This window comes from Engraulis encrasicolus, chromosome 11 (assembly GCF_034702125.1).
Source record: "Engraulis encrasicolus isolate BLACKSEA-1 chromosome 11, IST_EnEncr_1.0, whole genome shotgun sequence".
Lineage (NCBI taxonomy): Eukaryota > Metazoa > Chordata > Actinopteri > Clupeiformes > Engraulidae > Engraulis > Engraulis encrasicolus.
This window is the reverse complement of record NC_085867.1, coordinates 50,013,073-50,024,677: the sequence shown is the minus strand read 5'-3', so window position 1 is coordinate 50,024,677 and position 11,605 is coordinate 50,013,073. Positions and strand designations below refer to the sequence as shown.

The window sequence follows — 11,605 nt, the reverse complement described above, 5'->3', positions numbered from 1 at the left end:
ATGTAGCGCCCCTAGTGGGCGGAAGATGAGCAAACAGTGGCCAGGTATGTAGTACTCAAGAGTTGCGGTGAAATAATTCTGCGTAAAATGACGCGTAAAAGTATGCGTAAAAATAACGCGTCAAATAATTACGCGTAGTGAACAATTTTTTGCATCATTCATCTAAAGCAAAACACTGGAAACAGTCCCCATACCACAGACCCAAAAAGATACACAAAATGGTGTCCTCCTGTAGGCCTTGCAATTTTACTACACTCTTTGTAATTGTGGGTTAACAATTGGCATTCAAGTAAAGCGTAGGGTAAAAGGTAAATGTAGGACAATTAATTTACTTTACTGTAGACACTGTATTGTGCATTTTTGTGTACTAAGTATAATGTTTTGTAGTAGTAGTACAACAATAGCACAATGAAATTACCTATCGGTGTTAGTCCTAACTACTCAATACTTTGTGTAATTGTATTGTTATAACAATATCACTATCAGCCACATAGGATATTATTCGTTTGCTAAACGTGCACAAAAACTATTCTGTAGCACCACCATACCCCCCCCCCCCCCCGCGCGCGCACGCACGCACACACACACAGACACACACAAACACACACACACACACACACACACACACACGTTCTTTCGCTGTAAAAAATGTCCTTTATTTTCAATATATAATACATACATTTCACATTTAAAGCTCGATGGTTTAACATTTTGTAAATGGTGGTATATAGCTAAGCCAAGCCAACATACAGTAATGGGGGCGTGATTAAGCTATTGGCTATTATTCTTATATTAGCCTACCATTATTAATTTGGCATCAAACGGCGCCCACTGGTGTACACCTTTAACGGCTTTCTCTCTGGAAACCATTGCACTTGACAGCCATCACCCCAGTGCGCATGTAGTGGTAGTCACTGGGTTGTTTTGCCGTCTGCCTATGTCGGTTCTTCTGTATCATGACGTAACCCAGTGAAAGAGCAATCACTGCTCTCAACAATGTAAGCAATCAACATATTCCGACGCTGCTTCAAATGTAGGCTATCAATAAGAGCCATGCTACATGGCTTGGGGCACTGTCCGTTTCGGTTAATGAAACATTCGTCGTGTTTCTGTATTTGCAACGAGGGGCTATCCATTTCTCCTCTCCGCAATGGTGATTCAGACTGAAGCACGGGTAAGTGAGCTAAATTTCCCAGTGAATGTTCTCCTCGGTAACATTATTTTGCTTAGATACAGCTTTGTCTGAATGTTTTCTTATTAGCTTGATAATTTCGAGGGGCGTGGCGGTCTGGCTTGAACATCATGTCATATTTTGTTTTCGAAGGGATTCTGAAATAATACGTTTACACGTTTTCATTTTATTGTACATTTCGTGGCAGGGCGACAATTTAACACAGTCGCTTTACGACAAGCATCCCGAGCATGTTATGAACGCGGAACAGATGATCATTCGAGGTTCCAATGTGAACCTACCACCAACTTAGTCCAGGTGCGACGAAGCTGAAAACAAAGAAACGTGGCCCCCGGCGGGTTGCATTGCTTTCTTGTCGCTTGGATAAAGATGCTTAGATGCCTTTGGGGAATCTGAAAAACTGAAAAAAGCAGAACTGAAAGTCACAACGGGTTGTTTCCCTCCAAAATGCCTGATTGATTTCTAGAAAATGCCCCACTGGTCCATTTTAAACTCAAAAGAAGATGCATGTTAGTGACCCTCAACTCCCAAATATTGGACAAACTTCATGAAAGCGTATATGAATGATGCCCCCTTAATTTTGTAAAGCAAAACTGGAGAGACAGGTCTACCTACCCTTTGTTCTTTTTAGTCACTTTTATTGTGTAGCAATTATTCCACAATAAATTATGAATAATAGGCTACTTATGCCAGTATGACAAGTGCAGAAATATTTGAAAAGTCATGTCACGAGCACAGTGGGTTTGTGTGCATATCCTTGTGGCATGTGTGTGTGGTGACACTGTTTCATTGTTTTGTGATAGACCCAGTGTCTGTAGAGGGAGTCATGGCAACACAGGAACCTTCTCCCCCATCATCAATGGAGAGCAACAAACCAGGCTTCCCCAAGAAGATCTTGGCCAATAAGCTGGAGGATAAGCACCTTTGCAACTGCTGCCACAACATATTGAGGAGACCGTTCCAAGCTCAGTGTGGCCATCGCTTCTGTTCCTATTGCTTCAACAGGACTGTCAGGTGGGTACCCCAGAAATACAGCATGCATGCATAGGTGGATTTGGTTGTATGTTTACGATGTGTGTATGTGTGTAGTATGCAGTGCATGTGTGTATTTAAATGTGCTGTTGCATATAACTATTTAACGGAAATGAAGATGGCCACTTATTATTGTTATTTTGACAGCAATGGACCCCAGAAATGTAACGCCTGTATCAAGGAGGACATATTCGAAGACCCCACATCTATTCTCAAGCAAGGCTGTGTGCGTGTCTTCTGCTATTATTATTTTTCATTAATAAACGTGTCGCCCGTGTTCGGTTCAGTTCAGTTTTCCGTTTGTGCTAAGATACATATAATGTAATCCTCAGTATTTTTCCTGGTTTGTTCATGTGTCCTTGTGTTGTGTGCACAGGCCTTTCCTGACAATGCAGCTCGGAGAGAAGTGGAGACGCTTGCTGCTATTTGCGTCAACGACGGTTGCACATGGAAGGGCAGTATCAAAGAGTATGAGGTATCTCACTCCATCTGCAGGGTTATTTCCACACATAGATACTTGACATTTCTGTGAATATGTTGTATTTGTCAAGCTTGATATTCATCAGTTATTTGATGTGTTGTAATTACAGTTCTGAATCAACTGAATAAAAAATGTTTTGTTTCATAGATGTATTCATGTACGTGTGTGTGTGCATGCATGCATTTGTGGATGTTTGTGTCTGTGTGTGTGTGTGGACATATGCAACGTATGTGTGCATATTTGTGCATATGTTTTTCTTTTATTTAGCTAAGCCACGAGGGAAAGTGTGAGTTCATGATCATCCCCTGCCCGTCGTGTAAAGAACGCATCCGCTTCAGTGACCAGGAGAGGCACAATGAGCGAGAGTGTCCCGAACGAACACTCAACTGCAAGTACTGCAAAGAGCCATTCCACTTCAAAAACATAAAGGTAAGGCAATGCATGGCACGGTACTGTATGTCATTTCCATGCAAGACACAGTATGACTTCAGCTTTTACCGTGGGTCAACATGGCTGTCTTCAGCTAGTGTGCTCAGCGAAGCATAAAATAGCAAGCCTGCCATTCATGTTACATTATTCATTGTGGGATGCTTTCGGAAACACAACTGTAAAACGCTTGATTTTAGTATTCATCAGTTATAGCAAAGGTTTTTTCCAAGCAATTATTTACCAATTACCAATTTACCAAAGGGAACATGAAATTATGACATTGTTTTGCCAACATATTCAATAATATTCTGACATTGTATACTCTCACACTTCTACAGTTCTGACATGCACACTGTTTGTAGCTGCCTACTGTAGGCAGAGGGATGATTAAAACCAAAGGCGTTTTCTTCCCAGGCACATGATGAGATCTGCCCCAAGTATCCAATGATCTGTGAAGGCTGCGCAAAAAAGAAGATCCCCCGGGAGAAGGCAGGGCCTCTAAAGTGTTATTTTTATAACATCTCTCCAAATGAAACAGAAAGTTGAGTTGCACGATTGGACGAATATTCAAATATTCTCTCTCTCTCTCTCTCTCTCTCTCTCTCTCTCTCTCTCTCTCTCTCTCTCTCTCTCTCTCTCTCTCTCTCGCTCTCTCTCTCTCTCTCTTCCTGTCATATAGTATGTGGACCATATCAAGTTTTGCAGCAAATTCAGAACTCCGTGCAGATATCACGTGGTGGGCTGTGACATGCTGGTAAGTAATTATTTCCAATTATATTTGAATCCCTCTCATGCTGCAGCTATGCTTTACTTTTGGTGTGTCAGTTTCCAGCCCGTGATTGTTGAGTACACTAAGTCAGCCAGAGCAGATGAACAGTGGAGCGGTGACAGTTGCACAGTAAGGCTGTATGCAAACAGGCATTGCATTATGCACCAATATGCATTGCATATGCATCTACCGCGCTGTATTGTTGTTCACATGACAAACATTGGATCTTGATATCTGGATGGGGCCTTGCCAACCTTCCATCCAGCCCTCCACAAAAGTTAAATTCGACTACCTCTGCATCGAATCAACACTGCAAACATTTTCTGGGATGGTCTTACATAAAACACGTTGCTCGGCCCAGCAGGGACACATGAAAAACAAGCAGCGTGCACCACACCCAGGGACTATATGACAAACAGCTGCTGCAGAGCAGCTGAAATGGGCCAGAAATGTGTGTGACTTCATGCAGTCAGTGTGCGTACTCTAACCTGTTAAAGTGGGCTCCAACATGACCACATTCATGCAGCTGCCACACACACCCATACACCCATACACACACACCCTGGCCATGCACTCGCACTATGTGTGTGAATGCCATGATGTTATACTGCAATATGACAATACATCAACTTCTGGACTCATGCACAGTTAATATTGTCCATACTTGAGGACAACAAGGACTTAAACCACATAAGACATGGCCTCTGTTATAAATTTGCTGTTGCCAGAATGGCAATGGTCAAGTCAGAATGTGTTATTAAAGTATCTGTGTGATGTAGTCAGAGATTCTTTAAGTATATAGAGATATGCCAATGCAATAGGTTGCTATGGGCACCTAACATGACCAGGTTCCGGTCTGCCTAAAGGGCTGTGTCATAATACTCCTAGCATTGAATAGAACAGTCCTTAGGTCTGCCTAGGTCTGCCTAAAGGGGGATTTCCCCCATGCAATAATGGAACCCGGAAACAATGGGCCAATGGAACCTCTCTCTCTCTACTCTCTCTGATGTAGTGGTGTACTACTATGGTAGTAAAGTCTATTAATACTACCGTGCTGTTACTACTAGTGACTATTAAAATGTTCCACTATGGAACGTTATGCATTATGAGATTACACAATACTTTCTCGAGGGAGAGTTGACATGAACACAGATATTCCTAGTAAGTCTTAAATATTTAATGAGCCTGGAGTGGTCATGTGCCAGTAGCTTGTTGTGAATTTGGAGTTTGGTTCACTATGATGTCTTGCGCATTGTTCTCTTCCCACTCTCCTCTGTTGGGCTTCCCACTCTGCTCGGTTTTGCAATTAATATAAGCCCCCCATGTTACACACGCACGTACACATGCATGTACGCACACAAGCACGCACATGCACACGCACGTGTCACACACACATGCACACCTACAGGATGCACTGTACAGGATGGGGCAACTCAAAATTCATGTGTCCACCACCAGGTTGAGAAGGAGAAGATCCATGAGCATGAGCGCGCCTGCTCCCACGAGCACCTGAACCTGCTGCTGCACTTCATCATGGGCATGAAGCTGAGTCTGGAGGGGCTGCAGCCCCAGAGCCTGGAGCTGGCCGGCCACAAAGCCCACGAGCTGCACCAGAGCCTGCGCGAGCTGGAGGCCCGCGTCAGCCAGCTGAACGCCATGTCCGCCAACCCCGCCATCGGGCCTCCCGTGCAGGGGGCCTCCTCCTCTTCCTCCTCCTCTGGTTCCGCTGGAGCCTCCGGTTCCTCCTCCGGAGCCGGTGGTGCTGGTGGTGCCGCTGCCCCTCCTCCGCCTCTGCCACAGCCCACGGCCACATTGCCCACCTCCTTCACCCCGCTGCCCAGCTCTGTGGGCGCGGCGCTGGAGCTGCAGCTGCACAGCGAGAAGACCAAGGTGATGCACTTCCTATGTCCTTTCCTCTTTCTCTGTCTACTTCTTATTGCTGTTGTTCTTTATTTAGCTTTTCTATATATTATTGTGTCAGTTTTTTATTGTTGTGTGTGAAGATTCTCATTCATCCATGGCTGAAGTTAGCCTGACTCTCGCCAGGCCCTTGTGTATTTCCGATCAGCTTCGTGAGCTCACACGAGGGTCTGGATGACCTTCAGATTCTCCCTGCTACCAAAATGCAGTAGAACCAATCTGGATCACGCGACTTTCAGGAATGTGACGTATTCAAAATTTAAATGTAGCGGAGAAGGGAAAACTTAGTTAAACGCCAGAGTTGTTTCAGCAACAATGGCCGCTTGCATGGACTCACTCATCGACATTGATTCTGTGATTTTAACTGAATTGGCGAAACTGTGAGTAGCTCAAAGCTCATTAAAATGTTAGACAATGATTTTTTTTTTACAAAACCACGCCTTCAGACCTCAAGATGAATGTTCATGGAGCAAGGCGGAAGGAACCCATTCATGTGGTGAGAGTCTGGTTAGGCTGAAGTGCCCTTGAGCATCTCATATAGTAGCTCCAGAGACTGTAACCAATGCCCTATAATAACTTTCAATTTGCTATGGATATTGCTGTTTTTAATGCCGTGCTGTGCTATGCTGTGCTTGGGTGTTTAGAAAGTCACTTCCAAATAAAATGTACACATGATTGGTTGAAAACTTCAAGAGGAAACAACAAACACTATGAGTGTTGAATTTGGCTATCTAAGTGTGGAATTAATATAGCAAAAAATGACTATGTATTATTGATTGATGTCCCAAGGTGGCAGAGCTGGGCCGGCGCTGCCAGGAGCTGGAGGTGAAGGCGGGCACGTTCCAAGACGTGGTGTGTGTGTTGAACCGTGAGGTGGAGCGCTTTGCCACCACCATTGAGGCTAGCAACCGCCAGCACCGCCTGGACCAGGACAAGATCGAGGCCCTTAGTAACAAGGTGGGTGGTTGCTAATTTATGTTCTTCCACTGTTCTTTTGGTAGGATACAATACTTTTCCCCAGTGTTAATTCAACGTGTAACAGAGTCAAAGTGACCCGCTTGAGCTGGTCTGGAACAAGTTGAAGCCAGAACCGGTCTGAACCAGTCAGGGCTGGTTTGAACTAGTTGAAACCAGTCTGAACTGATTTGAACCAGTTAGAACTAGTTAGCAACCACTTTGAACCAGTCTGAACTGGTTTAAACCAGGTTTAACTACTTAGAGACGGTTTGAGCCAGTTGGAACCTGTTTGAGCCAGTTTAAATTAGCTTGAGCCGGTTTGAACCAGTCTGCACTGGAACTAGTTGAAGCAGGTTTCAACCAGTCTGAACTGGTGTAAGGACATTGTAAGGACATACTGTGATAGATTATGGATGTGTTCTGAGCTGTAATGTATCAAAAAAGTGTCATACTGATATAACATCTTCGCTTCACATGTTGTGACAACAAATCAGGGAACTGCGGCCTCATTTATATACAGTATGTGTAACACCAAAGCCTCATCCTCAAGAGTGATGTGCAAATGAAGGTGGCATGTGTGTCCTGTGTGTCAGGTGCGGCAGCTTGAGCGCACGGTGGGGGTTAAGGACCTTACGGTGGCTGAGATGGAGGGCCGGCTCCGTGAGATGTCCGCCACCACCTTCGATGGTGTCTTCATCTGGAGGATCTCAGACTTCACCAAGAAGAGACAGGATGCTGTTGCAGGACGAGCCCCCGCTATGTTCTCCCCTGGTACGGGAACTAAGCCTCCATTTTTCTAAATCAAGTCAAAGCATTGTGGAACGTCATATTCAATGACACCTTGCACTTTAACAAAGCAGGAGTATTGCTGAACAAACCCCTTCCATGCCCCGGGTACAGGAATATGGTTGTGACTTATTATACACGTATGTAATGCAGCCATTATGTGGAAGATAAAAGTCAAAGCTTGACAATTTATATGAAATAGTGCCTCACACTTCAGCAAAGCAGTGCTACGTAATTTGCTTTGAATGGAAATGACCATTGAAGATATTCAAAATATCCATTCAAGTAACAATAATGTATCGTTCTCTAATGATCAGAGGTGGCTAAAGTAAAAGAAATAATTTTATGGTGTAATTACAACACTAGCACATGACATTACAGAGTGGTTACACACCAGTTATTGTATTGTGCATTGTAAAAAAACTAAAAAGAAAACCCCCAAATTCCAGCGCAGAATCAGGTACATTGCTCTATAGTAACTGTACACCAGTAACTCAGTCAACTTTCTTGTGTTGGAAGAAAGCTATGGCAGGTTTGTTATTTTACTTCCACAGTACTTTTACTTTGTCCACCTCTGCTGAGGATGTCGAGAACACAGTGAAGAGATGCAGTAAAGAAATGTTTTTGCTTGTTCTCATTTAGCGTTCTACACCAGCAAGTATGGCTACAAGATGTGCCTGCGTATCTACCTGAATGGAGACGGGACGGGCCGAGGCTCACACCTCTCTCTGTTCTTCGTGGTGATGAGGGGACAGAGTGATGCTCTGCTCAAGTGGCCATTCAACCAGAAGGCAAGTCTTTAGGTTTTCACACACCTCAGCTGGCAGGTGCGCAGGACATGGCCCATGGGTCACTCATCAGACAATTAGAAAAACCTCCTGCCCACTTTCCATTTGCTGTTTTCTGTAATGCGCAACGTTTCCGACCGAAAATTTGTGCAGTGTGTAGGAGTCTTTCGAAAAGTTACTTTACATTACATTACACTTACACTTAGCTGAGGCTTTATTCCAATTCTCTCACAAGTATTTATGTAGTGAATGAAGTAGGGATGGGCGATATCTTGGGATTTACGATATATCGAGAAGGAGAAACATTTCAAAATAGATTTTGACATGTCGAATTTATTGAGAAAAAAAAAAAACTTTTAAATTCTGAGAAACTCAGAAGCACATCTTTCTCTTTCTCCACGCTGCTCTTGCACCAATGCACGCTTTTACTCTGCCTTCGTGTATTCTGTGTGTAACTCGGTTACCATAGCAATAATGGAGACGTAAGACGTACGCGAGGGCTCAGTAGCTAGCTTGCTGACTAATAAACAAAGTAGAAACAGCGCAGATGTACTCAATATATCTAGCCGCCATAGCCCCACAGGCAAGAAAACAGTAAATACAAATACTAATTTCTCCATCAAGGGTACGATTGTCTGATGTCTACCAGCCACGTTTAACAACCAAGATTTGTTTTGGCTGGGAAATGACCATTTCTAGATATATATTGTATATCAAGATATGGAACAAATATATTGAGTTTTTTTTCTCCATATCGCCCAGCCCTAGAATGAAAAAGTGTGCTCAAGGCTCAAGCACCGGCATGCTTCTACTGGGACGGGATACAAACTTTCAACCTGTCTATCAGACAAACTCCTTGACCATTGCACCCCAGCAACCCACTTTTGATGACAAAGTTGTATGAGAGACTTACTGTATTTTCCTTATTCTGTCCTCTCTTCATGATATTACATGTTGTACAGTAAGTTACAGAGAATTGGAAAAAAAACAGTGCCGTAGTGTGAAACAATTTCCATTTCCTTTGAACCTCAGTGGATGGGTAAATGTTGATTAGTGAAGTTAATCCTGTTTTCTGAGCCACTGACCGTGTGCCTCTTCTCTTCTCCCTTTCTGTCTGCCTGTCCTTTCCAGGTCACCCTCATGCTGCTGGACCAGAGCAACCGCGAGCACATCATAGACGCCTTCCGGCCTGATGTCACTTCCTCTTCCTTCCAGCGGCCCGTCAGCGAGATGAACATCGCCAGCGGGTGCCCGCTCTTCTGCCCGCTGGCCAAGCTGGAGGGCAAAAACTCCTACATCCGCGACGACACCATCTTCATCAAGGCAATTGTCGACCTCACTGGCCTCTAATGTAATCTGACGGCTGGTGTTGCTCCACCGCAGGCTTCTCTTAACGGTTCTGCCACTTGTGTTAAACATGACAGGCTGACGTGTCATGCGATCTGATCCGCTTTGCCGCGATTTCAACAGGGTATTTTGTGTGCAACACAAGGCTTGTTTTACTTTCGCCGAGAGCCTGTTGCGCTCGTTTTTTCATGGCACATCTACTCACCTGCATGCCAATGCCAATGTTGATCCAGCATGTGTCTGCATTGATGCTGTGTTGGCCAGGGTGTGACTTGGCGTTGTTGCCACAAGATGGAGCTAGAGCTCTAGGTGATGCACACGCTCATCAAGCACATCAGCACAACAATGAAGGAGTGTCAGCTTAAATGCTAAGATGAGGTATTGTTAAGAAGAGGGCTACAAGTGACTAGTAAGTCATTAGTTTTGTTTACATTTTTAAAAAAGCTTAAATTTTAGTAACTGCGACAATAGGGCCAATCGGACCTGTATCTGTCTGGTGCTGTGTACCTGCGCTTTGGTATGACAGGGTAAATTGTTTTGAAATTCTTCTTTATCTGTATTTGAATGAATAGAATAACTGAGATGCACCTATGTAAAGATGCAAACTATAAGTGTCAAGGGAAATTTGGCTGTTTTCTTTTTTGAATTAGACATGGATTGGCCCCAAGTTTCAAGCCTCAAAACTTCAGCCCTCTCTAAAAGGACAGTTTCGATTATGCTTGCTTAATGTAGCGATCATGAATTTGCATAGAAGAAACGTGGAGTTACTGAAAAAAGTAATTGGCAGTCTTTAATGTAGGTGCGATTTTTGCATGTTCACCAACCCTAGCATCTCTTTTTCCGTTGACCTTTTGAGAGAGAAAAAGTTTCATTGTCTTTCAGCAGCTTGCACAGTCGATTTCTTTCATGTTCTTAAAAGGATGGCAACATTCCATTTAGTGGTGCGCTCCAGGTCGGTGGAGGTTTTTAGACTTGAGGGCTGGCTTGTCACATCTGTGGAAGATACATTTGGAGTTATCAGGGTTCTAGCAGTAGCTCACAGGGTTTCATGACATTCATACTTTAGAAGACTCAACACATTATTGTGTATAGTTTTGCATTTTGCATTTCTTGACTTAAACAGGGTGTGTTTGGCCTTTCTGCTACAGTATGGCTTGTTGCGTTTGTTCATCTCTCCTCTCTTACACCAAGGGACCTTTTGTCTTAGCAGATTTGGTAATGGAATGTAAAAGATTTCTGTAAACATATTGAGTGCAATGGTTTGGGGTTTCAATGAAGTTTCTTGAAGATGTTTATCGAATTTGGATGTAAATTCCTCATATGGAAGTAACCTGTGATAGGTTGCCACGTGTGCAATGTTTAACTAATTTGATAGGCAGTTAGACTAGTTTTATGGTGGATGTGTTCTGGAAGAAGTTATCTGTGAAACTGTGTTGACAACTATAATGTTGAGGACTCATTTAAGGATATATATAATATGTATGTTACAGAGACTATACGTACAGTATATGGGGTATATTAGAGATGTGGTGCAATTTGAAATGAGCTTTTATTCCATTTGGCTTCAATGCATTTTGTGAAGTAATGGTGGTTATTTTTAAACCAGCCATGACAGGTTTTGATACCTCTCTGTGCATGAGAGGTTTCAAAGAATATAAAGTTTTATTGTGTGTGTTAAGCTGTGATCTTACACACTAGATCAGCAGTGAACACACATCATTATATTTTAATAAATATTATATTATAACACTATTATATTATATATCATACTGCTTATATATTTTTCTTAAAATATTAGCAGTAATAATTTAAACTTTAAACTATAATATATACATATATAATATATATATATACTTTGAATATTATAATATACTGTATGCTAATCTAGCATCTACTATGAAGTA

At 43.0% G+C, this 11,605-nt stretch overlaps 1 protein-coding gene across 1 annotated transcript; it reads left to right on the top strand.

Moving 5' to 3' along the window:
- The first annotated feature begins 930 nt into the window (after positions 1-930).
- LOC134459081 (TNF receptor-associated factor 2) lies at positions 931-11,443 on the top strand. Its single transcript, XM_063211416.1, has 12 exons — positions 931-1,174; positions 1,996-2,206; positions 2,372-2,450; positions 2,601-2,699; positions 2,973-3,134; positions 3,549-3,623; positions 3,814-3,888; positions 5,362-5,793; positions 6,613-6,780; positions 7,374-7,551; positions 8,209-8,357; positions 9,486-11,443. The coding sequence occupies exons 2-12, from the start codon at positions 2,019-2,021 to the stop codon at positions 9,702-9,704; spliced, it is 1,824 nt and encodes a 607-aa protein (XP_063067486.1). The 5' UTR covers positions 931-1,174; positions 1,996-2,018; the 3' UTR covers positions 9,705-11,443.
- The last annotated feature ends 162 nt before the right edge of the window (positions 11,444-11,605 follow it).